Source organism: Pogoniulus pusillus, chromosome 6 (assembly GCF_015220805.1).
Source record: "Pogoniulus pusillus isolate bPogPus1 chromosome 6, bPogPus1.pri, whole genome shotgun sequence".
In the NCBI taxonomy this organism is placed as follows: domain Eukaryota; kingdom Metazoa; phylum Chordata; class Aves; order Piciformes; family Lybiidae; genus Pogoniulus; species Pogoniulus pusillus.
In genome coordinates, this window is record NC_087269.1 from 41,720,813 (window position 1) to 41,748,259 (window position 27,447).

At 45.1% G+C, this 27,447-nt stretch overlaps 2 protein-coding genes across 8 annotated transcripts in view; both read left to right on the forward strand.

The window, feature by feature from the left end:
- GPRIN2 (G protein regulated inducer of neurite outgrowth 2) overlaps nt 1-3,191 on the forward strand; it is a 41,027-nt gene extending 37,836 nt beyond the window's left edge. For all 3 annotated transcript variants that reach the window (XM_064145375.1, XM_064145373.1, XM_064145374.1), the window contains one exon: nt 779-3,191. In XM_064145375.1, the coding sequence (XP_064001445.1) occupies nt 795-2,594 (1,800 nt within the window). In that variant the 5' untranslated portion in view covers nt 779-794 and the 3' untranslated portion in view covers nt 2,595-3,191. The remainder of the gene's footprint in view (nt 1-778) is intronic.
- A 10,625-nt stretch (nt 3,192-13,816) lies between these two features.
- NCOA4 (nuclear receptor coactivator 4) lies at nt 13,817-26,533 on the forward strand. 5 transcript variants are annotated; one of them, XM_064145382.1, is made up of 10 exons: nt 13,817-13,922; nt 19,875-20,028; nt 20,478-20,618; nt 20,756-20,844; nt 21,312-21,420; nt 21,871-21,942; nt 22,559-22,705; nt 22,910-23,917; nt 24,230-24,319; nt 24,865-26,533. In XM_064145382.1, the coding sequence occupies exons 2-10, from the start codon at nt 19,888-19,890 to the stop codon at nt 24,868-24,870; spliced, it is 1,803 nt and encodes a 600-aa protein (XP_064001452.1). In that variant the 5' UTR covers nt 13,817-13,922; nt 19,875-19,887; the 3' UTR covers nt 24,871-26,533. The 5 variants fall into 5 exon arrangements, with proteins under 5 accessions (XP_064001452.1, XP_064001449.1, XP_064001450.1 ...); XM_064145379.1 differs by having other exon boundaries at nt 13,841-13,922; nt 22,562-22,705; XM_064145380.1 differs by having other exon boundaries at nt 13,841-13,922; nt 21,874-21,942.
- The last annotated feature ends 914 nt before the right edge of the window (nt 26,534-27,447 follow it).

A 27,447-nucleotide genomic window follows, 5' to 3' on the forward strand; every position in this document is an offset into this window, starting at 1 on the left:
GCTCTAACTAGTCCCCCATTGCTCCCACACTGGTCTGTCCTCCTACAGCTTGCCACATGGAAATCTGATGACTCTATCCCCCTCCTTCACATCCCATTTAAAGCCCTGTCAACTAGCCCTGCAATCTCCTCCACAAAGACCTTCTTCCCCCTTTGAGAGAGGTACATCCCGTTTGGTGTCAACAGCCCTGGTGCTGTACAGATCATGCCACTGTCAAAGAACCCAAATTCATGGTGGTGACACCACCCTCGGAGCCATGTATTGAAAGACTGTGTGGCTGCTTAGTCTGATGTCTCTGCCATCGGTTGGACCAGCAGAAGACAGATGGTTTGTGCCCCTGAATCTTGTACCACTTATCCCAAGGCCCTGAAGTCTTTTTTGATTGTTCTAAGACAACCAGTCATCCTGTAATGATGATGTTGTTGTTGTTGTTATTGTTACAAAGTTGAAACAGAGAATGTTTTATCCCTCTGGAAAAAAACAAACCCACAAATAAAACCTAAAAACATCAAAACCAACCAAACAAAAACCCTAAACAACCCCAAGAACTTCAGTAAATCCTGAATCTAATTCAGGGAGGAACCCTTTGTGGAAACTGAAATGGAAACTGAGCTTTCTGAGTGCACAGACTGCAGTATAATGCTTTAAACCCCAAACATTTGAGAACTGTGAAAGCAAGAAGCCCAGGTAGAATGTCAAAAGCCACTGCTGTAGTTTCCAATGCATTTTATTTCCTTCTTAATTTGTTTCTTTTTTCCTTCTCCACCCTTTCTTGCAGATCTCTCTTTTTTGCCATGTCAGCTGACAGCCACCAACTCCACACTCATTCTTATGAGCACTCACAAAGTTCTACTTGTCATGGACTCTTGAATGTCAACAGTCACCCCTTGTCAAAGAGCTCCTCAAATCTGGCCTGTCCTGAGCAATCAAGTTTAGAAGAAAGGCAATGCAACAAACATGACCTGAAGAAAAGCCATAGTAGCACCATCTGCCATGCCTTGAGGAGCAAGAGTGATGCAAGCAAAGTGGCAAGTCCCGAATGGTCCTTCTCACAGCCTGAGATGATGGGACTTGGGTCAGTGGTCCAAACCATAAGTGACCAGTCAGCCAATGACAATTCACAGAGCAGAGCTAAGACTACAAACCATTTTCTTACCACTGAACAGTCCACAGCATCCTGGGAAGTGGAAGACACAAAAATGTGTGTAAAGAGCAGTACTGTGGAGAATATTTCTTCAGCCTGCACTGCTAGCCAGCAAAGCATGTGTAACATGGAAGAACCAGGAACTGCCCTTCAGAGAAGCCACTCAGACCTAACTTGCAGATGCAAGCAGCAGACTTGTGTCACTCATATAGAAACCAGTGCTACTCACTCCAGCTTGAGCATCCCCAGCTGCAGACATGGCCCACTAGGGGCTAGGATGTCTATCCAAACACAGAGACATGGGTCAGAAACAAATGAAAATCCATCTCATTACCAAAACCTTGTGACTCATTTCCCAGTTCTACCTGGAGACCAAAAAGTACCTACAACTAGCTTGGACAGCAGTAGTATTCCTCAAAACACTGCTGTTTACACCAATCCTGGAACATTTCATACTGCTGTTCTAGGACCCCACATGCCTGGAAATGATTTCTCAAGCAGAACAGTGTTCAGTCAAGCCACTGGGATCATTCACAGTGGTCTGACTTACGGTAATATTCCAAACTCTGCATACTCCCCCATGGCGATGACAGTCCATAACAGTTCTGCAGGGCCCTGTAATGCCAGGCAGGAGCCTTACCTGAAGGTAGATGCCACCATCCCTGCCTACTGCCATCCTTTGCCCATACCATCTATCCAACTTGTTCCACGGTTGGTGTGCTCAGTTAGTGAGTCAGGAAAAGAGCAGGCAACACCAGACTATTTTCATGCCTTTTCTGCTTCAGACATTCTGACATATCCTAAGCTGGTGTCTTCAGTCAGTGAATCAGGCCTGGATGCCAAGAGGGTCCTGAAGTGCTGCAGCACTCCTGGAGAACAATTGCAACATGTTCATCAGTGTTCTCAGCAGGAGAGAGTTCCTGCAGAAGCAAAGGCTGCCTGTGTTGTCTTTAGTAGCCAGCAAGACATAGCAACGACAACCAAGGATATGTGGACTATGACCTCTATGAATGATTTAACCAAAGGACTGAAACCAGCTCTTGAATGCAGAGATGCTGAGGTGCAAACTCTCCCAACCATGGAATGCAAGTCTGTGGCAACAAGCCCAGCAACTGCAGCAGAGGGGCACACACATGTGTTCCCAGAGGTCAGCCTAGAGCAAGGCTTGGAAGCTCCCAAATCTCCAGTACGGGAAGTGAGGTGGGATGACGAAGGAATGACATGGGAAGTGTATGGGGCATCTGTGGATCCAGAAGTCCTTGGGTTGGCAATTCAAAAACATCTTGAGATTCAAATAGAGCAATTCCAGACGGAGCCTGCCCAGCTGGCTGAGAAAAGTAACGAGGAGCCACCTTCTGATAAAACGGAGAAGAAGAGGCCATTCAGGACAATGATGCACTCCCTCAGATACCCAAGCTGCTGTGCTCGTTCCAGCACTGCAGTGGAGTGAGAACAGCTGTAGATGTAGGGCAGCTGTGCTGCTTTTAGACTGTGACTCTCATGGAACCACTCCTTCAGGATAAGTGGGAAAAGCAAGGAATAACCCATGGCTGGGCCATAGAACAGAGGGTGCAAAGTTGTAGCTACATCTGGGTGTGATTAATGTAGCACTTTTTTATTCTTCTGTCTTAATTTAAAAGCATATGGTAAAGGCTGAGACTCCTTTTCTAAATGATGCATCTTTTTAACATGATGATGGCTGTTCCCTGTGTTTGAATAACACAGGGTTAGAAAGCAAAGCTAGAAAATGCTCCTTAAAGCAAAGTTCTTATCTTTCAATCCCACTCCCTTGAATTGTGTTGGGAGTTATTTTACTGTTAGTTTATATTAATGCTGACTATAAGCCCACTTTAACTGTAGAGAAGACAAAGTAGTGCAGTGCTGCATGGCAAAGCATTTAAACATTTGTTATGCTACTCCAAACTTGTTTGGAGGTTCTGGCAACCAGCAACAGAACAAGGGGACACAGTTTCAACTTGTGCCAGGGGAGATCTAGGCTGGATGTTAGGAGGGAGTTGTTGGCAGAGAGAGTGATTGGCATTGGAATGGGCTGCCCAGGGAGGTGGTGGAGCTGCTGTCCCTGGAGGTGTTCATGAAAAGCCTGGATGAGGCACTTAGTGCCATGGTCTGGTTGACTGGATGACCTTGGAGGTCTCTTCCAACCTGGTTGATTCTATGTTCTATGAAGTAATTCCAGGACTGTTAAGCTGAACTCTTTCTTTTGCAAGGTGATGTACAGCTGCAGGATGCTCTGGCAACTTTCAAATTAGTTTGTAGCTATGATGAATTCTACTCTCAATGTCCAGAACTGATGTTTACCAAGAGATTGACACAAGTGTACAATATTACCAAAGATGACTCCTGTAACGTGAATTTTGCTTATTGAATGCTTGTTCTGCAGACGTGGGGGGGAAAAAAGGCTCTTCAGATTAGTCTGTTGCTCCATCACACTCTGCAAATCATAAGCAGATTTGGTTTGCTTGTACTTAAAGCAATTCCCAGTGAGTTCTTTTCATGTGCACCTGTCCTGAACCTTGGTTATTTTGTTGATGCATAAGCTATTTGGAAGTGTGTGCATGTAACCTCTGCTCCTCAAGTGTTCCCTGTCTGCTCTGACAGCAAGAACAACACAGTGTCTTCACCAGAGTACAGCTCTAAGGTTATTTGTTCCAAGTGCCTTGGTCAAATGGGCAGCTTAAAGAAGTCTTTTTTTTTTTTCCCCTCCAAAAAACAACTTTGCAAACAGCTTCACAGGGAGAAGTCTTTTCTGATACTGTAATGCAGCCCTGGTGCAGGGCCTGTTTGAAGTGAAAGATTTGTCAAGGAAGCTGAGACTATTTCCAGTGTCACCTGTGGCCTTTGGTTAATGTCTTGGAAAATACTTCTTGAGGAAACTAAGGATGTGCAATATTTCTGATGAGGAAAGAGGAGGAGGACACTGATTTCTGTCTCAGAGGAAAATGTGCAATGTCAGAGGACTCGTTGCTGTGGAATTATCCATTCTCCCTTTAAATGTGTGTGACCATGCTTTTGTAGTTGCTTTCTATTCCAGTAAGTTGGTGGGCTGTCTACATAACATTGACCTGGCATTTGTATTGTACATGAATAGGAGCCCCTAGTGCATAGAACAGCTTTAGAATCTCAGATAGAAAATCATAGAATCATCATAGAATGGCTCAGGTTGGAAGGGACTTTAGAGATAGTCTGCTCCAACCCTCCTGCTGCCATGGACAGGGACACCTCTCAAGTACACTCAGCTGCTCAAGGCTTCATTCAACCTAGCCTTGAACACTGCTAGGGAGGAGGCGTCTGCAGCCTCCTTGGGCAGCCTATGCCAGAGTCCCACCATCCTCATACTGAAGATCTTCTTCCTAAGAGCCAGTCTAACCTCCTTAAATAGAGAACCTGCTAGCTGGAATGTGCTGTGATGCGTTAATAGCATAGAGTAGTTCAAGATCAAATTGTCACTCCCAGACAAAGCAGAATTAAGCAGAGCTGGCTCCTCTGAAGCTTGGTTTGAGTTCAGGAGGCTTCATTCAGACCCTGGGACTTTGGCCTCAGTGAAGTCTGAACTCAAAATGCTTTTTATACAAACCAAGTGTGAAACCATTGGAATACAACGCCTTACTCAGGATGCCTCTACAGCTATGACCATTTAAATCTTGATATATTGATCCTAGATGTTAAGTTTCCTCTTATTACTAGAAGTAAAAAAGGTAATGAGTAACTAAAAAAACTGTTATTTAGCAAAACAGTTTCTACATGGACTTCTTTTATGATCCACAGTGTCATATGTTGGTTTCTTCCTCTCTTCAAACACTACACTTCAAGAATTTTAAGCACTATAATGGCCTAAAACCTTGTGTTTTCCATTAGCTTGTCCTTGGGTGTATGGGGGAATTAAAACAGTCAAACTAAAGCTTTAAAATAGCAACTGTACCTTGCTCCTGTGACCATCATAACCCATACTTTTAAGCTATTTGCCATGTGGAATAATCCTAGTTCTCCTTCCCACCGCCACTATCACAAGCATCCCTCCAAAACAAAACTCCTGCTTCTAGCAAGGTGATAAAACAGGACCAGTATCAAACTGGTCAGAAAGAGATAGTTTGCTGAAGGGACTCAAATAATAGTGCAAGGTCCCTTGAGTGCTGTGACTAAAAGCTGCAACAACTCATATTTCACAGAACTCTGGTGTGAATTACCTATCATTTATGCATTGGTATGGATTTGCTTCTGCAGTAGGAAACCCTGTGATTCCTGGATGAGAAAAATGCCAAGCAAGGGGAAAGGACACCTGTGAATTGCTGCTGAAGGAACACAGCTGCTCACTCATTACAGTCACTGTGAGTCGTCAGGATATTGACTGGAGTCACTGTTGGCAACAAAAGTAGTGTTTGTGTTTGGGGGTTTCCTCTGCTTTTAATAAGAATTAAAATTCAAGGTATATTAATGGAAACCTCAGGAAAAAAAAAACAACCCTAATGAACTAAGTACTCATCTGACTGTTAGCCACATGGATAAAATAAGTTGTTTCACTTGTAGGATGGATGCCCCTTTAAAAAAAAGGGGGGGACTTGGAATCACTTTGCAATTGGGTTCAAATATTTAAAAAGTAATTAAATGCAGTTGTTTGTATATTAAATATTCTTCACATTAGTGTTCTGTTCAAGTGTTACTCTTGTAAACGTGAGAATTCTGCCTCTGGTTTTTACTCTCTTCTGACTTAGGAAAATCCTAATCCAGATTTATACTTTTAAATAAAAATAAAGCAGAAGGAAAAGTTACACTAGATGTACAACTGAGTGATCAATGCTGAATGCAGATGCTTGCCAGGCTAGGGGGAAATCGGGGTGCATTGTTTTCTGGAGCCCATTTGCATTGCATGCCTCTGCTACCCAGTCTGACTGCTCAAGTGCAGCTTTGAGCTGATCAGCTGTGGGTTGCCTTTGGCACAAATCCTCAGTAAGGGCTGCACTGGCACACTGGGAGCTTGACTCCTTTGCCTCAGCAATCCTTCTTTCCCTTAAAATATGGAAACAGCCACCTAACAATGCAGTATTTTAGATGTATCTAATCCCTAGGCTATCACTAATGTCTCCAGAAGGCTTTATGGCTATGGGATTGGTCCCTGATGTCTCTAGAATGCTTTATGGCTATGGGATTGGTCCCTGATGTCTCCAGAAGGCTTTATGGCTATGGGATTGGTCACTAATGTCTCCAAAAGGCTTCATGGCTATGAGACTGGTCACTAATGTCTCCAGGAAGCTTTATGGCTATGGGATTGGTCATTAATGTCTCCAGAAGGCTTTATGGCTATGGGGTTGGTCACTAATGTCTCCAGAAGGCTTTATGGCTATGGGATTGGTCACTAATGTCTCCAGAAGGCTTTATGGCTATGGGGTTGGTCACTAATGTCTCCAGAAGGCTTTATGGCTATGGGATTGGTCACTAATGTCTCCAGAAGGCTTTATGGCTATGGGATTGGTCACTAATGTCTCCAGAAGGCTTTATGGCTATGGGACTGGTCACTAATGTCTCCAGAAGGCTTTATGGCTATGGGATTGGTCACTAATGTCTCCAGGAAGCTTTATGGCTATGGGATTGGTCATTAATGTCTCCAGAAGGCTTTATGGCTATGGGATTGGTCACTAATGTCTCCAGGAAGCTTTATGGCTATGGGATTGGTCATTAATGTCTCCAGAAGGCTTTATGGCTATGGGATTGGTCACTAATGTCTCCAGAAGGCTTTATGGCTATGGGGTTGGTCACTAATATCTCCAGAAGGCTTTATGGCTATGGGGTTGGTCACTAATGTCTCTAGAAGGATTTATGGCTATGGGGTTGGTCACTGATGTCTCCAGAAAGCTTTATGGCTATGGGATTGGTCACTAATTGTCTCCAGAAGGCTTTATGGCTATGGGGTTGGTCACTAATGTCTCTAGAAGGATTTATGGCTATGGGATTGGTAACAGGCTAAGTGGTTCAGCACAGGTTGAATGGAACTGATACTACCAACATGAGAATGATGATTAAATAGTGCTGAGAGAGAATTATAATAGTTAATTTCACCCTAAATAATTATATTGCTGCAGTAACAAAGGAGAAGTATCACCACATTTACTGTTACTATTTGTGGAGGAGAGGGCAAAACTGGCCAGATATTTGACACTGATTGATTTTATTATCATTGCTATGTTATAATTGGAGGTAATTTTTGACTGCAGAATTAAATACTGGAATAGATGATGTTCTCTCAATGTTTTAAAGAAAGCCTTTCCATAGTTAAATCGATTAAAATAAACAAATCAACAGGTTGCTTAGTGTCATATCAGGTTTTAAATCATGGTATTTATTTGTTTGGTCTTTTGAAAATACCAATTTGTTCTCAGAAATGGCTTTCTACAGTTGTGATTGTAATTGGTTGCCTAATGACTGGTGATTAGGTGGGAGTGCCACCTAACCTAAATTCCCTGGGGGCCCAGTGACACTGGGTAACAAACTTCCCAGTGATCCCTGCTTCTCCCAGGGCAATAAGGAGAGAGCAGCATGGATGGGGGTATGCATCTGAGGGGCTCTCCAAAGATAGCAGCTTTGGAGACAGAGGTGCTGTGGGCTCACTCTCTCCCCCAGTTCAGCCTGTAGTGTTTACAGACCATTTGTCTTTGGCCTTATGCTGCTGGTAGAGACCTTTTGGCTGCTGTACCCTGAATCATGAACTGTTTCTGTGAAGAATGGCCACAAATCTCACCCTTCATATACAAGTTTTGCCCTGTTCTGGAGTAAACCTCCCTGCCTTGCTGGTATAGCTTAGGAAATTGTGTTGTATAAGCTGAACCAAAAGACCTCACAGGACAGCACTGTTCCATGCCTGTCACTCTCTGAGACAGCAGTGACTGTAAATCACTCAAGGAAAATAGTAATCAGCTGTAACCAAAGATGTTTCAGGGGAAAAAAGCACCTCCACTACACAGACAGGGCAACTCATTTCTCCCTGATCACTTCTCTGTTTGCAGCCAGTAAGAAATAGTGGCAAGCTGGACTAATTGCATTATTGGATAGACATTTAGTCTTTTAAATCCAAAGCAGTAATGACCTGTCTGGAGATGTGCTGAGGTAAAACGCCTCCTGGAAAGATGTTACTGCCCTTTACAAATGGAGTAAGAGGAAATCATGTAGCTTTGCTCAGGAGAAGTAACATGCAGCCGGGCTGGAATAAAGCAGAACCTTGGAGCACAGATGCAGTGCAGGAACCCCAACCCCAAATAGCAAGCAGAGCCAGCTGCTTTCCAGACACTGCACTAACCCCCTCTCTCAGGAGCTTTTCCAACTGTGAAATTGCAATGTTAATACTTTGCTACCATCTGTTCCTTTCAGACATGCTGAGGTGATTAATTTGTCTTCTTAAGCCCCTTGAAATTGAAAGCAGTCTATTAGTGCTAAGTAATACAGTTAATTGGCAAGACAGAAAGAGTCAGCATATGGGTTTATGAGTTGGAAGTAAATAACTCTAATCAACTCCCACAGTACTAGTTAAACAACTTAGTGAAACTTGCTGTGTCAGTTACTTGTGTCCCCCTTCCAGGGGATGTTAGGACTCTGAGAGAAGTGAGTTTTGAATTCTAAGTTTTATTTCTTTTCCCTCAGTGCAGAACTATGGATCTGAATTGAAGAACTCAATGTCTCTGCTGAGCTTCCTTCCAAAGCTTTGTTATTTACACAGCTCACAAGGTCCATCTGACCCTCTGTGAATCGGAAGAACCTAAAGCCAGTGAGCTTGTGAGGAAGACTGAGTAGCTCAGGGCTCTAAGTGCTGCATACCTGCTGAGGGAGAGAGCTGGGGTGCTTTCTGATGATGTTATAGTCTGGGGCACCTTCCTCCCTTGCTCTTCTACAGGGGGCAGTTCTACAGAGCCATGTGCTTAACAAAGGGGAAGAGATGAGTAAGCTTTGTGGGTGATAAGGGTTGCTGAGAATGTTGTTCTTTTTCTTGTTGAAAAAGAAACTTGCAGCCAGCACCTCTGTCCAGTACTAAAATGAATGTGCTCCTTTTTCACCTCTGCAAGCCACAATGAGTACATCCATTTTTGGTAGGGCAGCACACCTGCCAGGTGCAAAACCAGCCCTGTGAAGTCATTCCTTCCTCTGGGAGCTCTCTCTCATGACTAAACACAGGGTTGGTTGTGGGTGTTAACTGCAGGGCTGTGTCAGTGAAGGGAACGGTGAGTATCCTTTTCCATGGTCACTTGGATGTCCAGCTTCCCTCTTTCTCCAGCTGTGGAAGTGCTGAGTCTTGAGCTGCCAGCCATCACGGGTATAAAGCCCCAATGCGTTCAGATAGCACAGTACTAAGCTGTAGCTTGTAAACCTTTAGAAGAATTAATCCTACCTAACATGTGACCTAAACATGTTATCCATCTTATTATCAGCCTTTCGATATACTTCAGTCCACCCCACTCAGAAAAAAATGTGAGGGAAGCTTAGAAAACAAAGGGGGGAAAGACCAGCAAGGAAATGGCACTGCAGCCCTCCACCCGCTTCCAGCCACCTCCTGCTGCCTCCGGGCAGAAAAGGCAACAAGAGCACCGGTGCGGTAGGTGGCTCAGCGGTGTAAGGACGGAAGGATTTGCATCCCTTGACACGGCGAATCTGGGTCAAGAGCTTTGGCGAAGCTCGACCGGCCAGGACCACCTCCGGCTCCGCCTGGTGCTCAGCGGCTGGTGCACAGCCAGGCAGTGCAGACCCACTGATTCTCCCTGCATGTTCTGCTCACTGCCTGCCTGCAGTTTACACAAAGGCAAAGGTGGGGCAACATTTCTCTGTGTAGTGAATCTTGCTGAACGCTCTTTTGTGCTTTCCAGCACAGCAGTGCTGAGCATCAGCGATTCGCAGTGCACAAAGCGCATCCAGGCTTGGGCGCTGTGGTCTGACCTGCAAGAGGCAGGAGCTGGCGTTTCTGGTCCTTCTTCCCTTGCCATAGACACAGTACCCTCAGTATCACAGTATTATCAGGGATGGAAGAGACCTCACAGATCATCAAGTCCAACCCTTTACCACAGAGCTCAAGGCCAGACCATGGCACCAAGTGCCACGTCCAATCCTGCCTTGAACAGCTCCAGGGACGGCGACTCCACCACCTCCCCGGGCAGCCCATTCCAGTGTCCAATGACTCTCTCAGTGAAGAACTTTCTCCTCACCTCCAGCCTAAATCTCCCCTGGCACAGCCTGAGGCTGTGTCCTCTTGTTCTGGTGCTGGCCACCTGAGAGAAGAGAGCAACCTCCCCCTGGCCACAACCGCCCCTCAGGTAGTTGTAGACAGCAATAAGGTCTCCCCTGAGCCTCCTCTTCTCCAGGCTAACCAATCCCAGCTCCCTCAGCCTCTCCTCGTAGGGCTGTGCTCAAGGCCTCTCCCCAGCCTCGTCGCCCTTCTCTGGACACGCTCAAGCATCTCAACGTCCCTTTTAAACTGGGGGGCCCAGAACTGAACACAGTACTCAAGGTGTGGTCTAACCAGGGCAGAGTACAGGGGCAGAATGACCTCCCTGCTCCTGCTGACCACAGCATTCCTGATGCAGGCCAGGATGCCACTGGCTCTCTTGGCCACCTGGGCACACTGCTGGCTCATGGTCAGGTGGGTATCAATCAGCACCCCCAGATCCCTCTCTGTCTGGCTGCTCTCCAGCCACTCCGACCCCAGCCTGTATCTCTGCATGGGGTTGTTGTGGCCAAAGTGCAGCACCCTGCACTTGGAGCTATTGAACCCCATCCCATTGGGCTCTGCCCATCTGTCCAGGTGGTCAAGGTCCCGCTGCAGAGCCCTTCTGCCCACCAACTCAGTCACATCTGCCCCCAGCTTGGTGTCATCTGCAAACTTGCTGACACACATAAAAAGCATTCATTCATCTCCTCTGACTGTCTTTTGCCATGGTTGTAGATAACTGCTTACCCTGCCTCTGGCACTGGCTGTAGCGCAAAGCGCTTCACCTCACACTGGGACTGAGCAGCAGTAGGAGGCAGGTTACAGGCTCTCTTGTGATCATGTTGTCTGGAAAACCCTACAAATACCATTTGCTCACAGAATCCAATCCTAGGAAAGCCTATACACAAATTTGAACTCAGCATGTGATGGGTCACGTTGTCATTTCTTCCTTGTTTCCATAATGATCTGAGTTTGCTAAATGTCATGGCTTTTTCAGCATCAGCCTCAGTCTAAGAGGAGAGCCAGGAGTTGCTTGGGCACCATGCTGCTCTAGCTGCTTTCTTAAAAAGGATCTTGGAAAAAGATGAGAAAAGTGGTTTTCAGAAAGCAGAAGAGATCTGTTTTGATGGTGTTATGCTTCCCGTACAACAACCCACTTCACATAAGTAAGAGCAATCTCTAGTTGTCAGATAGAATGGCTGTGGTGCTTTAAGCCTGCAGTGAGTTCGTTCCTGCTCCAATTTTAACTGGAATGTCTGTGTGTGTACACATATACGAGGGAGTTTTGACAAAGTTCACAGTGATCATAGGATGGTAGGGGTTTGGAAGGGACCCAAAGAGATCATGGAGTCCAACCCCCCTGCCAGAGCAGGACAATGCTATCTAACACAGATCACAGAGGAACACATCCAGACAGGCCCTGAAAGGCTCCAGAGAAGGGGACTCCATGACCTCCTTGGGGAGCCTGTGTCAGTGCTCTGGGACCCTTACAGTAAAGAAGTTCCCCCTTGTGTTGAGGCAGAACCTCTTTTGCTGCAACTTACACCCATTGCACACAGTCCAACCTAGCACCCAGCCCTAGCCACTCAACCAGACCATGGCACTAAATGCCTCATCCAGGCTTTGCTTCAGCACCTCCAGGGATGGTGACTCCACCACCTCCCTGGGCAGCCCATTCCAATGCCAATCACTCTCTCTGACAACAACTTCCTCCTAACATCCAGCCTAGACTTCCCCTGGCACAACTTGAGACTGTGTCCCCTTGTTCTGTTGCTGGTTGCCTGGGAGACCAACCCCCACCTGGCTACAGCCTGCCTTCAGGTAGTTGTAGGCAGCAATGAGGTCACCCCCGAGCCTCCTCTTCTCTAGGCTGCACACCCCCAGCTCCCTCAGCTTCTCACAAATGCTGGGCTCTCACTGCAGCCTATTGCTCCCAGGAGTAAGTTTTGCCTTTGGTTAGACTTCCTGGAGAAACTACAGAAAACCTTCTGGGAACCTCTTTAAATGAAAGATGCATGTGGAGTTAGATGTGATCTGTACTTCTGCTCCATGTGAAGTGGCACAGACTACAGGCAGGATGGATGAGTAGGCAGTAATTGTTCAAATTTTGCAGTAATAACTCCTTAAACTAGAGAAAATGCCAAAAAAATGAGTGTAGAGTGCAGAAAAAGGTTACTAAAGCATCCGTTTGCAGTCTATATATGAAACTGTGGGGAAGTTAATACATACTTAGCTTATTTGTGACATTGAGATAGCTCGATACAAAAAGCAATGATTTATGGTGAGTAAATGCAGCACAGAGAGCTCTGAAAATCCCTTGCAGGGAAGGGAACCTTGGATTTAAGCACAACTGACTGCTGCCCTGCTTGGCTTCTTGGGCACATTGGTGGCTGCAAGGTTGGCCTCCAGACATGGGCAGCACGAGGGAAGGCTGGAAATGGATCTGGCACGTAGCTGTGGGACTGAGTACCATGTCATGAGCTCCCTGGAAAAGGACCAAGGACAGACATCAGAGAGGATATGCAGGAGGGAGGACCATGAACATGGGTGGGTAGGGACTAGGAGCAAGCAGGATGAGAGGTAATGTCTTTAAGCTGGAAGAGGGGAAATTCAAACCAGATGTTAGGAAGAAGTTCGTTACAGTGAGGGTGGTGAGACACTGCAACAGGTTGCCCAGGGACGCTGTAGGTGCTCCCTCCCTGGAGGTGTTCAAGGCTAGATTGGATGGGACCTTGAGCGACCTGTTCTAGTGGGAGGTGTCCCTGACCATGGCAGGGGGCTGGAACTGGATGAGCTTTGAGGTCCCTTCCAACCTAAACCGTTCCATGATTTTAAGCACTGTGCAAACACCTGTAAATGGCAGCACTTCACAAATGCATTCTTGGAGGGGCTGGCTGGGTGACCCTAGCCAGCTGAAATCACGGGCAGCAGCAGTGCAGCCCACCCTTGCTGTCCTGCAGAGCCATCACTGGTTCCTCCTCCCAGCAGAGCATGGGGCAGGCATTAGGAACCGTTCTGCTGTGATTCACACCTGGGAAAAGACAAAACCAAAACAGGGACTGTGTAATGCCAAACCGAGCAGTGCACACTGCGAACTGTCCAGCGGGCATGAAAAACACCCAAACCGGTGCCTTGCCACACCCTCTGACACGCTCTCTGCTTCATCTTTCTCCCCTACGTTGCTCTTTTGCAGGCAGGGAGAGGGTGATCCGGTGTCGTCTGAGGGACCTGAACCGTGCTGCCGCGGGGGCTGCTGTGCTGGCCTTCCTGTGATTCACGGCTTTCGGCCTGCGGGTGGATCGCCATCCCCGCGCCTTGTTCTGTTCCGGTGCTGCCGGGCGTCACCGGCCCCCGAGGACGCGGGGAGTCCCTGCAGCCCTACCGGCCAGCCGCAGCCCTCCGCCGCCACTGCAGCGCCGACAGCCCCGCAGCACCTCCTCCGCTCCACCAGGGGGCGGCAGGCACAGCGTGGGGCAGAGCTCTCGCGAGAGCGGCGGTTGGCGGCCGGGCAGAGGCGCTGCGCGGAGGACGGAGCCGGCGACAGCGGCATCGCTGGGCTAAGGGCAGACATCGACGCCGGTAAGAGCTGCCTGGCAGAGACTGCCAGGGACTGTCGCCACGGGGTGTGCAGAGCGCCGGCAGCGACAGGTTTGAGGTCCCCCATGAGCCGGTGCGGGCCTGCGGCGGTTGCGCGCAGCAGCAGCAGCACCGGCCACGCGTTGTGTGCGCGCAGATTGCGCTGTCAGTTGTTGCGAAGGGCCTGTGGCCCTGCCTCAGGCTGCTCTGTGAGAAACTCCCGGCTGCTGGGGAGCTGAGGGCTGCCCTCGCATGTAAGGGCGCAGCGAGGCCGCGTTTCCGCGCATGAGTGCGGACGGACTCGCAGAGCCGGCAGAGCGGCGCCGGGCCTGACGTGCCCTATAATGCCGGCTGCAGGCGGTGCGAGGTGAGGCGTCCTGCAGCCCGGGCCGGCCTGGCATCCCTCTCTGGATGCGGCTCAGGAATAACCAGTCGAGCGTGAGCGGACACGGTAGTTAGGAAATTCTGTGGTAGAAGGCTAGCAGCGATGGAATACGCAGATATTGGGCTTTACTTCTCTCATTTTTTATCCCTGTGAGAAGTTAAGCTGTTGGCATTCCTGAGGTCTTCTCTCACTTTAATTGAAATTTGCTGTGTACAACTACCTGAGGGGAGGTTGTGGCCAGGAGGAGGTTGCTCTCTTCTCTCAGGTGGCCAGCACCAGAACAAGAGGACACAGCCTCAGGCTGCGCCAGGGGAGATTTAGGCTGGAGGTGAGGAGAAAGTTCTTCACTGAGAGAGTCATTGGACACTGGAATGGGCTGCCCGGGGAGGTGGTGGAGTCGCCGTCCCTGGAGCTGTTCAAGGCAGGACTGGACGTGGCACTTGGTGTCATGGTCTAGCCTTGAGCTCTGTGGTAAAGGGTTGGACTTGACGATTTATGAGGTCTCTTCCAACCTTGGTGATACTGTGATACTGTGAAAACGCAAAATCTTTGTGTACAGGTGTGCCTTTGAAAGGTTGCATAAGCAATAACAATCAGGGCTAGGAATAATCAGGAGTTGTGCACCATGCTTGCTAGAAGCTTGGAAAACGTTTATTGTCAGGTAATTAGTAAGCGATTTGAGCCGAAGCTTTCGGGGTTTTGTAAGGCGTTCTTCCAGTTTTAAACTCGGTATTTGTCGCAGAGATTAAAGGGAAACGCTGACGCTCCTGTGAAAAGTACCATTCATAACTCCGTGAGTGCATACTCGTGGATATACGAAGAGCGTGGGTGTGCTATCTTTGAGGCCATATACTTCAAGCAAAGCAAGGGATTTGTCAGTTGTTTTCCAAAAGGTTTTAAATGCTCAAGTCTGACAAATTGTTAAGTTGTAATGTAAAATCCCTGTTAAGATAACAATATGTCTCTTCTGCTCTGAGATATTTGTGTTGGTCGTGTATGTAATTAAGGCACAGTGATTTCAGGCCCTCATATTCAGATTTCTGTGGTTTTAAGCTGTGTGTCTGCTATACTTTAAAGAAAATAGTATTTTTAATTGATGGACTGAAATGATGATGAGACTTCTTGTCTCGGCTGCACTGGTGACTTCAGAACCCAGCTGTTGTGAAGACATCTCAGTGCATGTGCTTTGTGGTCTTTTCTGGGCCTAAAAGAGACTGAAAATGTAGTCGCAAACATTCAGGTCTGTGGCACAGATCCAGCGTGGTGCAAACAGGGAAAAAACACCCGAATTTTAGAAAGCTGATTACCTGGAACTTTTATTATCCCTTAAGATGCTGGTTTCATTTTCTGTCTTACTCAGAATTGTTAGAGATAATTTTTTTTTCTGCATGTGACTTAAGTTGGAGTAAAATAATCTCTCCCAGCAAAAGCTCTGTCTGCATGGCTACTGGCTCGTGATGTGGATGCTGTACTATATAAAATGCTTGTTATGTTTGGAAAGAAATGGACATTTCTGAGGTTCAACTTCTGTACTTACAGTACTTCACTCCCTGACCACAACTTCCACATACCGAATTTGGGACAGTTACTTAAGAGGAACTACTGTTTTTTGGTGGGGTGAAATGTAAATGAAGAGGGATTTCAGCTGAAACAAGCCAGCTGATGTAAAACCACACCAAGTCAGGTCAGAGAGAGCTCTGGAACATCTTTGTCCTGCCAACTGAAAGGCACTGTTCCTTATTTAGAGTCTGGTTTATGTGAAGTCTTGTACCTATCGGAAGGTTTTCTCCAGCAAAGGCCTGTCACAGCTATCTTCTGGAGGTTACCTGACACCCATTGGCAATGGAAAATAATTGTCTTCCCAAGTGGCTGTGGGGATGGTTGTGCCGAAAGTGAAAAGCTGGTAAAACCAGTTTTCTGCTGGCCTGCTAGCTAATTGTGTAGGCCAGGAAGAGTTGTCCCCTCCCTAGCCATGTAATATTTAATTAAAATCTAGATAAATTCGTTTTGTCCATTAATTTCTGATCTAACAAATAAAATCCCAAGACGAGAAATGCAGGGAGTTACACCTCAGGGGTGGAGTATGGGCAGCCTGTCTGAAGAGCACTAAGAGAAATAATATAGTGGCCAGGAGTCATGGGTGTAGGGTCTTCACAGTGACAGCTCTTCAGAGAGCCCTTTGGGTGCCAGTAGGAACAGCCAGAGATCTGCCTGCAAAGACTGTTAGTTATTTTGTGCTTAGGAACAAGAATATTATCTTCCTGCCTCGCTTGGGTGGTTCTTTTGGTTTCATAGCTCTCTCAATTATACTGATTGCATGCAGTCACGTGTATGTGCTTATGAAGGTATGGGAGCGAGAGCAGGTGTGATAAGAATTGTGTGTCCCTCCGGGAGCTAAATGAATCTGAGCGGTATATTACCGGAGGGGTTTCTGGGAGGTCGAAGGTACGGAGCTAGAGCCGGTCACCTCTCGGTGCCAGGTTTGCCTGCGGCCGGGGAGGGAAGGTTTAGATTTTCTGCTGTGCAGCTCCTTAGCCCTCCCTGACGCAGGAGCAGCAGGTGTCCTTTGCTGCCTTTTCCACACGAAGAAGGGGCATTGCCACACTTCTGAAGCTGGCAGAAGTAGCGGCTTTGTTGCAAAACTTTCTGGTTTTGCGGTTTCAACTGCCAGCGGGAGGCTACGAGGCCCTTGGCCTTTCACCGAGAGGGCGCAGGCAGCGAGCACAGGCAGGGTGGGCTGGATGTGCCTCGGGCTGCTCCTCGCCCTGCAGAGAGGTCCCCGGGCCCCGCCGGACGCTCCCGTTCCGAGCCTCCCCTCCCCCTGTGGCTGCCGACGTGCTGGCGCGGCCGCGCGCTGTGGCGGCGGGGCGGGGCGGGGCGCGGGCTGGCCGCACCGATAAGGCCTCGCTCTGGGCTGCACCGCGCCCGGCGTTCGACGCGGAGCCAGCAGCGGGGCTGCAGCAGCTGCACCTGGCCGTTTGAAAGCGCTCCGCAACTCGTCCTGCTGCCGGCGCCAGGCCCGGCATGAAAGCTGCTGCTGCCTAAGCGGGACGGTGCCGTTTGCTGCCTGCGCTCGGAAGTAAGTGCAAGTTCCGGTGCTGGGGAGGGCTGCGTCCCGTGGCTTGGTGTACCCGCGGCGTTGGGAGCAGCCCCATGGCACGCCAGCTGCCGAAAATGGTGGCTCTGCTGCTGCAACTATGCATTGTGTTGCAGAAGGAATTGTATTTTGTTACCGCTCAGCCTAAGCGTGTGATCTTGGGTACGTCCTGCGACCTGGAAATGTTTTGAGCTCCTAGTGCTATTTGAGGCAGTCGGGAGGCAAGGAAATAGGTGGTTGCTCCAATTGTTTCTGCTAGAGGCTTCTAGAAATGCAAAAAGGATGGATTTGCTCTCATCTTCAACCGTAATTCAAATTTTATTGGCGAATCTGTGACAAAGCATAAGAACAGCTGTTTCGCAAGAACTGACGGGCTGAAGGAATCCTTTCAGTGCAGTCTCTCTGTATGCATTTTGGAGAGACGTTGCAATCGTGAAAACAACGGCAAGTATTTGCAGAGGTCATTAAAGGCGCATATGCAAGTTTCTTAGAATTTGACAGCACCGGTATGGAGTTGCTAATACAAAATGTGAAAAAAATAGCATTTCTTTGGACACTGAGCCCGGTTCCCTGGTGGCATAGATTCAGAAAACACATAAATGATGACACAGCATACTTTAGGCTTTGCTTTCATGGATACACAGTGTAATGTCACTTTGATGAAACTCTTTTTAGGTACGTTATGAACTGTGAGGAAACATGGCAATGGCATTTAGCCCTTCAGACTTTGACTCATTTGTTATTTAAGAGTATAATGAATGAGATAATTTTTTAAAGTGTGGGGTTTTTTTAAAATTTGAGTATATGACAGCTTTTAATATATCTATTGTGCTTGTTTTCCTGAGTGGGTATATCTCTGCTTTTACATTAATACTTTTAGATTCCATCTGAGAGCTAGCACTTATATTTACCTGTAGGTTGTACATAATAGAGTTGACAAGATGACATCTAAGGGGCGCTGTGAAAAGAAAGCTTACTCTTTACGAAGCATTACTAGCAAGGTAAAGATCATGAAAATGTACACAACTGAACCTGTGAATGAATTAGAGTATGCAAGTACAAGGACAGAAACATCATTCATAGCACAGAATGAAGAATCACAGAATGGTGTATTTTGAATTGGTGTGCCCTAATATTATGTAGAACTAGCTTAATCTTAAAAAATAAGTTCAATTTCACATCTTGTGGTTGTGCTCTGTGCTTCCTAGAAGATGAGATGTTAGGGCATGGCTGGATTTGAGTTGTGTGCAGAGACTTGGGGTAGCTTTTGTATCTGCTCTATGTCTCGTGGTATGAATCACCTGGGAGGCTGGAACCACACAGTGTGGAGAGAACCAAGGGAGATGCAGCCTCTGCCATTGCCTTAGAGCAAACCTCGTTTGTTCCATCAGCATCCGTCAGTGAACCACTCTGGGCCCTGTGCTTTTTCAGATACTCAACTTTATGTATCTGTTAGGTTTTGGCTGTAGAAGGATTCTTTGAGTTGCAGTTTATATGGTCATGGGGCTTGGAAATTGCAGGCTAAATAGCCTCTCAGTAGTACAAGCTCCATGGTTGGCTTGTCATATTTAAAATACTGTTTTCAGTTCCTTCAGTGGGAGTGACAAAATTGATGGAATATTTAGATTTGCCCATATGTACATTTAAAATCTGCTGAGAATTTTCATGACTGCCATTGCTGAGGACTTGTTTTAAACAGAATTTTGCTGACTCTTTAGTTGGTGCCTCTGGATCCCCTGAAACTGATAGAATTGACATTTTTCAGTACAAAATAGCCACCAGTTAGAAAAATGCTTATGCCAATGCTTCCTGTTTTTACTAAAAATCCACATTTAGCTTTTTTTCCCCTTAGTTACAGAATTACTACCAGTAGAACTTCTGTAAAAATTTTGTATCTGAGCCTCTTTTACTTGAAGATGCACTGAAGCTAAGTTACTATAGTCATGCAAAAATAATGGGCAGCTGCCATAAGTTTTGGCCTTTGCAGCTTAGTATAGTGATCTGGGTATCAACACTTGTTTTTCCAGTTGGTCAAACTGTATTAGATTTTTTCTTTCCTGGGAGCCAGTTGATTTGCCTGCATTTGGAAAAAGGGTGACTGTAACACTCCCTGCTTCTTGTGGGACCATTCTTTCCCAGCTCCAGCAGAGCTGACTCAGTCCCTAGCTGCTGGCGTTTGCTGGCTGGACATAAAAGCCAGAGAAAGGTGAACGGCAGCAAAGCATTGCCTAAGCTCCTGTGGTTGAAGTTGTGCAAATTCTGTGGGCAGAAGCATTTGGGAGGTTGTTGTTCCTGGAGAAAGCTTTGTCTGTGTTTAGAAAACTAGTGTTGGTGTAGGGGTCTTAGGGTTGTTGTTTTTCTTTTTTTTTACCTTTATAGTGAAGTAGAGCAGATGGTTCTTCATATGATGCCCTTCCTCTTCCTTTAAAGAGGAATAGAAACTATTAAGAAATTTGTTTTTATTGTATTTCAGGAATACTTCAAGAATGAGTCCACCTCAAGATAGAAATAGATATTCCTGCAACAGCGAGCCTCTGGCAAAGTGCCTTCAAGCAAAGAAGGACTTGGAAACAGCTATATCTGGAATTGTCAAAGCAGAACAACAGATTAAAGAGAACTGGCGGGAGGTAATATATTCTGCTAAAAAATGTTTTAATAACTAACATGACTGGAATGACAGTTTCTGTTATTCCAGAGTACTTTCTAGTATGATGATAGTTTGAATTTTTCTAGAGACTTGCAGGCATCCTGCTATGTAGCTTGGTCATGCTGTTGATAAAGGTATTCCTGTATTACTAAGGCATGTATTAGGTATGCTGAATGTTCCGAAGCCATCAGCAGAAACGTCAGAATAGAGAGGTATTCCAAATAACGTTGCTCTTTGATACTTCTTTAAAGGAAGTCTTGGAAATTGCTTGAGTCATGTGGTGCTGTGGGTGACTTTGGTTAGTTTTTGAGAAATAAATTGCTCCAAAAATACCACTTATTTGTGACAAATGCTGTGTTGTAATGCTGTTGGAGTGCTTGCCCATGCTGTGTGACAGGCCTTTTACAAGTGCTGCACATTGCCTTGCAGGTAAAAGCGAAGATTCACAGCCACATAAGTCGCCACCTGGAATGCCTGCGCAGTCGCGAAGTTTGGCTGTTTGAGCAGGTAGATCTCATTCAGCAGCTGAAAGAGGAAGCATTGCAGCAGCAGGCACAGCAGCTCTACTGGGTAAGATTTGATTGTAAATGGTTGCAGTGGTATTTTGAAGTAAGCTTTGTCCTTGCAAGACAAGGAACAAAGCTTACTTATTTTCTCAATTTTAATCTCAGAAGCTGAAACAATAATGTGTTTTGCCTTCCATGCAGTATCTGGGACAATTCAATTGCCTTATTCATCAGCTGGAACGCTCCTATAGTAAGGAACTAGCAAACCAGATTTCAGTTTGCCTGGAGAGGTAAATACATTTACTGATGCAAGTTAAAACACTTGGTATTTATTTTTACTTAAGAATTTAATTTGATTTTTTCCTTCCAGTAGAACTAATAATAGATCTAACTCACTTTTTGTACATTTTGATTCATTCCTGGAAAGAAGATCTTTAAAGCAGTCTTTATCTTAGAAAAACAGAACTATAACAAGCAGGGGAGGTACTCCTTTGTGCTGATTATTTCAATTATTACTTCTTGATGGACAGCTAAGAAGGAGAAACTTGTGGTTTTTTTGGCTATTTAGGTTTTGTTTGTGGATAGACATCTCTTTATTTTTATGCAAGTATTAAAGGACTTTTTGTTACCTAATTCGTGCCAAGTCAGTCAGCTTGGGAGCCTTTTTATGAAATAATGGAGTGCTTCTCAAAACATGACAGATAAAGATTGTCTCTTGGATTTTTTCCTTCTTGTAACTATTTTTTGACTTTTTCAGGCTGGAAAGTCTTACTCTTAAACCAGAGGAGTCTTCTGTCCTGAATTTTGAGGCTGACACATCTTACCTTCGACAGGCAATTACCTCATTTGGTTCAATTAAAACAATGGTAAGTACCAAGGCTTTACTGGCCTGGAATACTTCGAAACCAAGTTTGGGGTTTGAGGCAGTAGTGCAATATATTCCAAATGGGATTTCTACTTTATAGCTTGACCAGATTTTATTACAAGTTATTTAATTTTAGCTATATAACATATAGTGGTTTATTGAGTGTAGTTCTGATTTTGACTGAGATTCAGTCTAGTTGCACATATTATTTTAACATACTGTGGCAGACACCAAGAGGGGTTTTTATTAGGCATTACTAGATATTAATCTTAAAGGAAGTGGACTGAAAGTAGTATTTTTATAGTAAAAGTTCATCTGTTGTTTTTAATGTTAAGAAAAGTGTTAGTCACAAAGAACTGACCACTTGTAATTGTGCTTTACTTTTGCTTTATTGTGGAATTCCTTGTAAAAACTGGAGAAAATTGAGATTTAAATGAACCTTTCCTTACAGCAGACCTCTGAGAGAGAGAATATTTCTCCCTGGTTCCCAGGGCAGAATTGTGCCCTAATGGACTGTGGACAGGTAAGATTAAGACTTGTATCTGTGAGTGTTTAATTGTATTAAGGAGAAAATGAGAACTCAGAGTCTGTTAGCTTGCTCTAGTAATGACTCCAGTTTGTTTACTAAGACCCATGACTAGCTAGTAACAGTCACTGTGGTGAGCATTAGTGATCTGATGTTCTAGCTGCTCCAGGAATAGATGTGTGAGAACATAGTATGAAAGTGAATTTGGAGCGTGACTGTCAGTCAGAATTGATGTTGTCAAGCCAGGACCTGAAACTATGTAGTTCCTTTTAATGCTGAAATTTATGGGAAATCTTTCAACAGAAACAGTGTCAGAGGGTAGCAGATTGTGGTCTGAGGGAGAGTTATGGCTGGTTTACACTTAGCAGAACTGTGCTTTGTACAAGTTTTCCCTTACTTGTCATCTGCGCTGTGAGAAATCTGGGCTCACAGAAGAATCCATCAGTGCAGTGACTTAGTCATACAGGAGGTTGAAGATAAACTAGTCCCTTCCAACAAAGAAGTATTTCTTTTGGTTCAGAAGTACTGATACAAGTTGAGTGCCTCTTCTGATGTTCACCACAGGTTGCCTCAGTAGTTAGGCTTTCTCATAACCAAGAACACTCTTTCTCAGCAGAAAACATTGTGTGGGACAGTGAGTGCCTCACTTGCTGACTGGTTACTTGGAAGCCGACCTGCAAGTGTTTGCCAGGCTCCGTATGTTCCCAGCACCAATCTTGAAGAGTGGGTTACACAGAAATGTGCGTCAGAGCCCAGCCAGGTAAGCTTTCCATGCACTAACTCAGGGGCAAACACAGGATCTGATGGCAGGTGGAATATAGTGGAGATTAAACCTTCTGTACTTCTATTTGCTCTGCCTCATGTTCAGCTAGTACTTTTTCACTTACTGTCAGAATGCTCCAACTGTGCCATTACTGAACACTGTCTTTTTGTGCTAATGGATGCTTTTCAATGTTTTTACCAGGATTTAAATTCTTCCAAAGTCTGTTATTTTGAGAAGGCCTGGGGAAATCTGAAAGATTTGGAAAACTGGCTCCTGCAGAACCAACAGCGTGATGTTGCAGGGCAGACAGACTCCCCTGCAGATAAGGACTCCACCTCGACTTTCAACTCATCCTTTTCTACTATAGAAAAGGTGGAGGAGTTGGAATCCCTTGGACAAGAAGAGATGGACCTTTCTGACTGGCTGCTCACTCCTGACACACAAAGTGGAAGTAGTGCCTCAGATGAGAGATGGAAGTATGAATTTAAACCTTTTAGGGAAGAATGTAATTGGAATGATTGGCTCCTCAAAGCTGAAACATGTTCCAGTTGTTGTGGCAGCCAGACCAAAAGTGTGGAAATTGAGAACCTGGGAAATCTGAAGTGCCTGAACGAGCATCTTGATGGGAAGAAGTCACCCACTACACCTGCTGTAAATACATGGCTTCTTCAGTACCCCCAGGTCCCATTTAAAGTAGATGATGTGTGCAAAGCTAATGAGTTGTGTGCCAGCTTTTCAGAATGTGTGTGTGATGAAAACTGTGGAAAAGAGGCTCTGTGTAAATGGCTCCTGAGGAAAGAAGGGAAGAATAAAAATGGAGTTTCAGTCGGCCAGAAAGATGCACCAAACCCTGAGTGTGAGAAGACAAAGTCTGCTGCCAGTAGCTGGCTTAACCCTGCACAGCAGCTCACAGGGGAACCCATTAGTGCGGAGAAAGCAGATTCCTCAGCAGAGATCTCAGAGCCTTTGAAAGTGTTGCTCGAAAGGCCTCTGACAAGCTGGCTAGCCAAGTCTGAGCACAAAGCAGAAAGCACAGAAGACAAGACAAGTAGAGAAAAAGCAGATACTAGCTTCAAGAGTCCTTTCCTAGACCTCTTGGCTCCATTCCATCTGCCCTTGAATGTAAACAGTTGGGTGTTGACTTCAAACCTAGAAAATGCTAATCCACCTCCAGCAGAGGATAAATGGCTCCTACGCAAGAAAGCGCAAGTGAGTATCAGTTTCCATTACAGCTCTAGAGCCAATGTGCCAGGTTTATTGTTTTACTGAATTTAATTCTGCCTTCTCAAGTCGTAGCTCTTGTGGATAATGTGGACAGTTTTTAGGTTTCTTAGCTCTTTTAATGGTTTCAGTGATTATTACTTAAGTAAACGAGGCCAGTGTTTAACACACAAGAAGTTGCTATGTTTTACTAAATGAAGAAAGCATTCAGCTCAGACTCAGAAGTCAGTTTCCTTTTGGAACACTTGACAGAATGTATTTATGTTTGGAGATCAGTAATTATGGTGACTTCTCTTTCAGGACTTTGGCCTTCCTACAGTGTGTGACCTTTTTGCCTGTATGAAACTCAATGGAGATAAAGAAAAATGGCTGTATCAGACTCCTTTACAGGTAGGATACACAGAATATGTTAGAACAGCTGAGCTGAAACACAACTTGGGGGTGCAGAATATAGATTCTGACAGCTAACTGTTGTTTTCCCAGACTTGTAATGTTTAACAGTGTCATGTTTACCTTTTTAACAACTTGGAACATTCTGCATTTTCATTCCTCTTGTGATCACAAGCCAAGGAGAATTATGTTCTTGAGTAAAGCACTCTTCAGCTGACAAACTTGCTAAAACCTTGGTAACTTCCAGTGTAGCTAGAATGTGCAATTAATGTCTTAAGTTCTCAGGCAGCTTCTTTCTTATCTCAGTCTTGTATTTACAGATGATGTCATGTTTTTCCTTTCTGCCAAGATAACTTGATCATTGTTTTGAAATCCATGGAAAAAATCCTTAGCAGGTGGACTTTAAACCCTAAAAGGCAAGACACTCGAGTTCTAAGAAGTGTTGTAGTATGTTTTTTTTTTCCCTTAGTCTCTTATACATGTCTTTTTTTATCTATATATAGAGAGAATTCTCTCTCTAAATTATTTGTTTTTAATTTGTCTAGATGTGAAGAACTGGAAGCACTGAAATTGTCCCCTTGCTGATCAATCGCACATTACGCTGAGTGACTGCAGCCAGCTGAATCCTTGTGTTTTGTGTTTGGCCATCTGCTTTTTCTTCTAAAATTATAACAAAAGGAAAGAATCTCATATAACAGAATTATGGTGCAGAAGATGCCTTTTTGTTATGATTAATTCTGAAATGTAAACCCACTGAACATAAGCAATCTGATACTATAGAGGTGTTAGTAAATTCCTATCTGTTATGGGACTATGTGAATCTTCTTTAATGGGTTGTCACTTAAAGTGCCAGTGCAAGTATAAAGCAAAAACTCTGGTGCTGTGAAGCATCCACCGTGGGAACTGGCTTCAGAAGTTGCTGTTCCTTTCAGCTGCTTTAACTTTGTCATGAGGTGGGTTCCAGCTTATTTGGATTGCAAGGCAACTTAGGCTGTATTTGGAAGCGATTTGCATCTTGTATTGGTGCGTCTCCCAGATGAGTATGTACAGTGCAGATGAATTCATGGGACCTGACATGTGACAGGGGAATTAGTAACTTAATTTTGAATGGAACTCTTTCAGGTTTTTGAGCCATTGAGAGAACAGTGTAGGTTTTTTTTATGCATCAGCAAATCAGATCCTACTGAGTCTCCAGCACTTCAAAAGTATTTGAATATCACTGAAAAAGCTGTAACATGGGTATATTTCTGCTAGTTGTACCTATATCATTCATAATGACCTCTTAATTGACTAAACCACTGGAAAGCAGGCATTGTAGCCACATAGTGTTTAAAGATAGTATTTGAGGAATCTGATGCCTTCTCATCGGGCTGATGTCATGCTGTTTAATGGGAAAACACTAACCAGGCAGACTGCGTGGCTCTCACTGATCCATTTGAAAGACATTTCATCTGTGAATTTTCATGCTGTTATGCATAGCAAAATGGACCCAAATGGCTCTGACCTCTAGAGCCGCAGGCATAACTGAGCAATACCACTTTAGTATTTTGAGCCTACAAGAAAGTGCTGAGATGTTAGATGGAAATGTGGATCCTGCCTGTCAGCTTGCATGAAAAACTGTGAAGTTCCTGGTGCAGCTTCTACTCACTCAAAAGAACCAATCTTAATGGGTATAAAAATACAGCTTCCTATTCTCCCCATTCCTGCAGCCTGCCTGGTAATAAAAGTGATTCCACTTCTTCACTATCTCTTAGAAACTGCCAGTCTCTAACCTAAGAATCACTTTGGAGCGTGAACACATTGCTGACAGAACCTGTGCATTTGGTTGAAAATGAGTTTTTAGTCTGAGTGACACACTGCATATATGGAACCACACCCTAAAAGTGCTTAACATCAGTGGACCACTTGAGGCTTTTGTTTTTGGGGTTCACTTTCCCCCTTGAACATGTCCTTGCTGCATGGGAAGACAGCACTGTGACTAACTCCATTAACAGCCTAATTTGATTAGCAGTTGAACTTGTTGGTGATTGATATGCAGCCCACCTCTTATAATTCCTTGTAGTCGTCATTGTGTGCTACTTTGTCAGTTCATTATGAGTCTTTACAACCTGGGGGTATGTATTCCTTTACTTACTCAACTGACTTGTTATCACTAATGGATATTTATGTAAAACATTTATTAGTATTTTCCATTAAAAACTAATTGCAACCAAAGGTGTGGTTTGTCTTCTTTGCAAGATGGTTAACAAAAAAATGCTGTGGCACTCTTGTCACATTACCTCCTGCCCTGCTTCCATCCCGGTGATAGATTCACACCTTTCATTTTGTTTCACCACAACCTACAGCTGGGTGGAGCCCCTCTGTCAAAGCCAGGGAGCCCTAGCACCAGGTATATTCGTAATGGGGAACTCGGCAGTTACTGCACTGTCACATACACCCTGAATACACAGTTGGTATGTAGAAGTCACCTGGCCTCTATAGATTTAGACAAAATTGTTTGTTTCTTATCACTCTTGAATACTTAAGGATTCATGGACTTTTGGTGGACTTCAGTACTCCCATGCCTGTAGAACATTTCAGCTCTGGTTGTCCAGTTGAGTTGAGATACTCTGGCTCTTCCAGATTTTGAGTATCTCTTGCCCCTCATGTTTTGTTCAGCCTTTGAGGATTTTCCATCCCTTTAAACTCCAGACTTACTTTACCATGAAGAGAACATTCTCACAAAGATAGTGTGCAGCTGGGCCTGGCAGCCTTTCAACAATGCAACAATGCGTGGGTGTGTTTACACAGTATTTCTAAGTGGACTGGCGTTAGAAGCAGCCACATGGAGATGTCCTGAACATGTATCCTGAATGTTTAGCTTCTAACTCCAGTGAAAAAGGTACTTCCAAGTCTTCCAAAGACGAAGAAGATAAGAGTAGCTGGAGCAGAGAATGCTATTCCTGGTTTCTCTGAACAACATTTACCCTTTTTTTTCCCCCTTTATCAGATTATACTGAGCAATGGGGTCCTCTCTAAAACAATTTAATTTCCTTCCTTCCCTGTGCAGCTAGAGCATTTAGCTCTCATTTCTTCCTCACCTATGTTTCTGTGACACACAAATCCTCCTAACTTCTGTACCAAGAAAG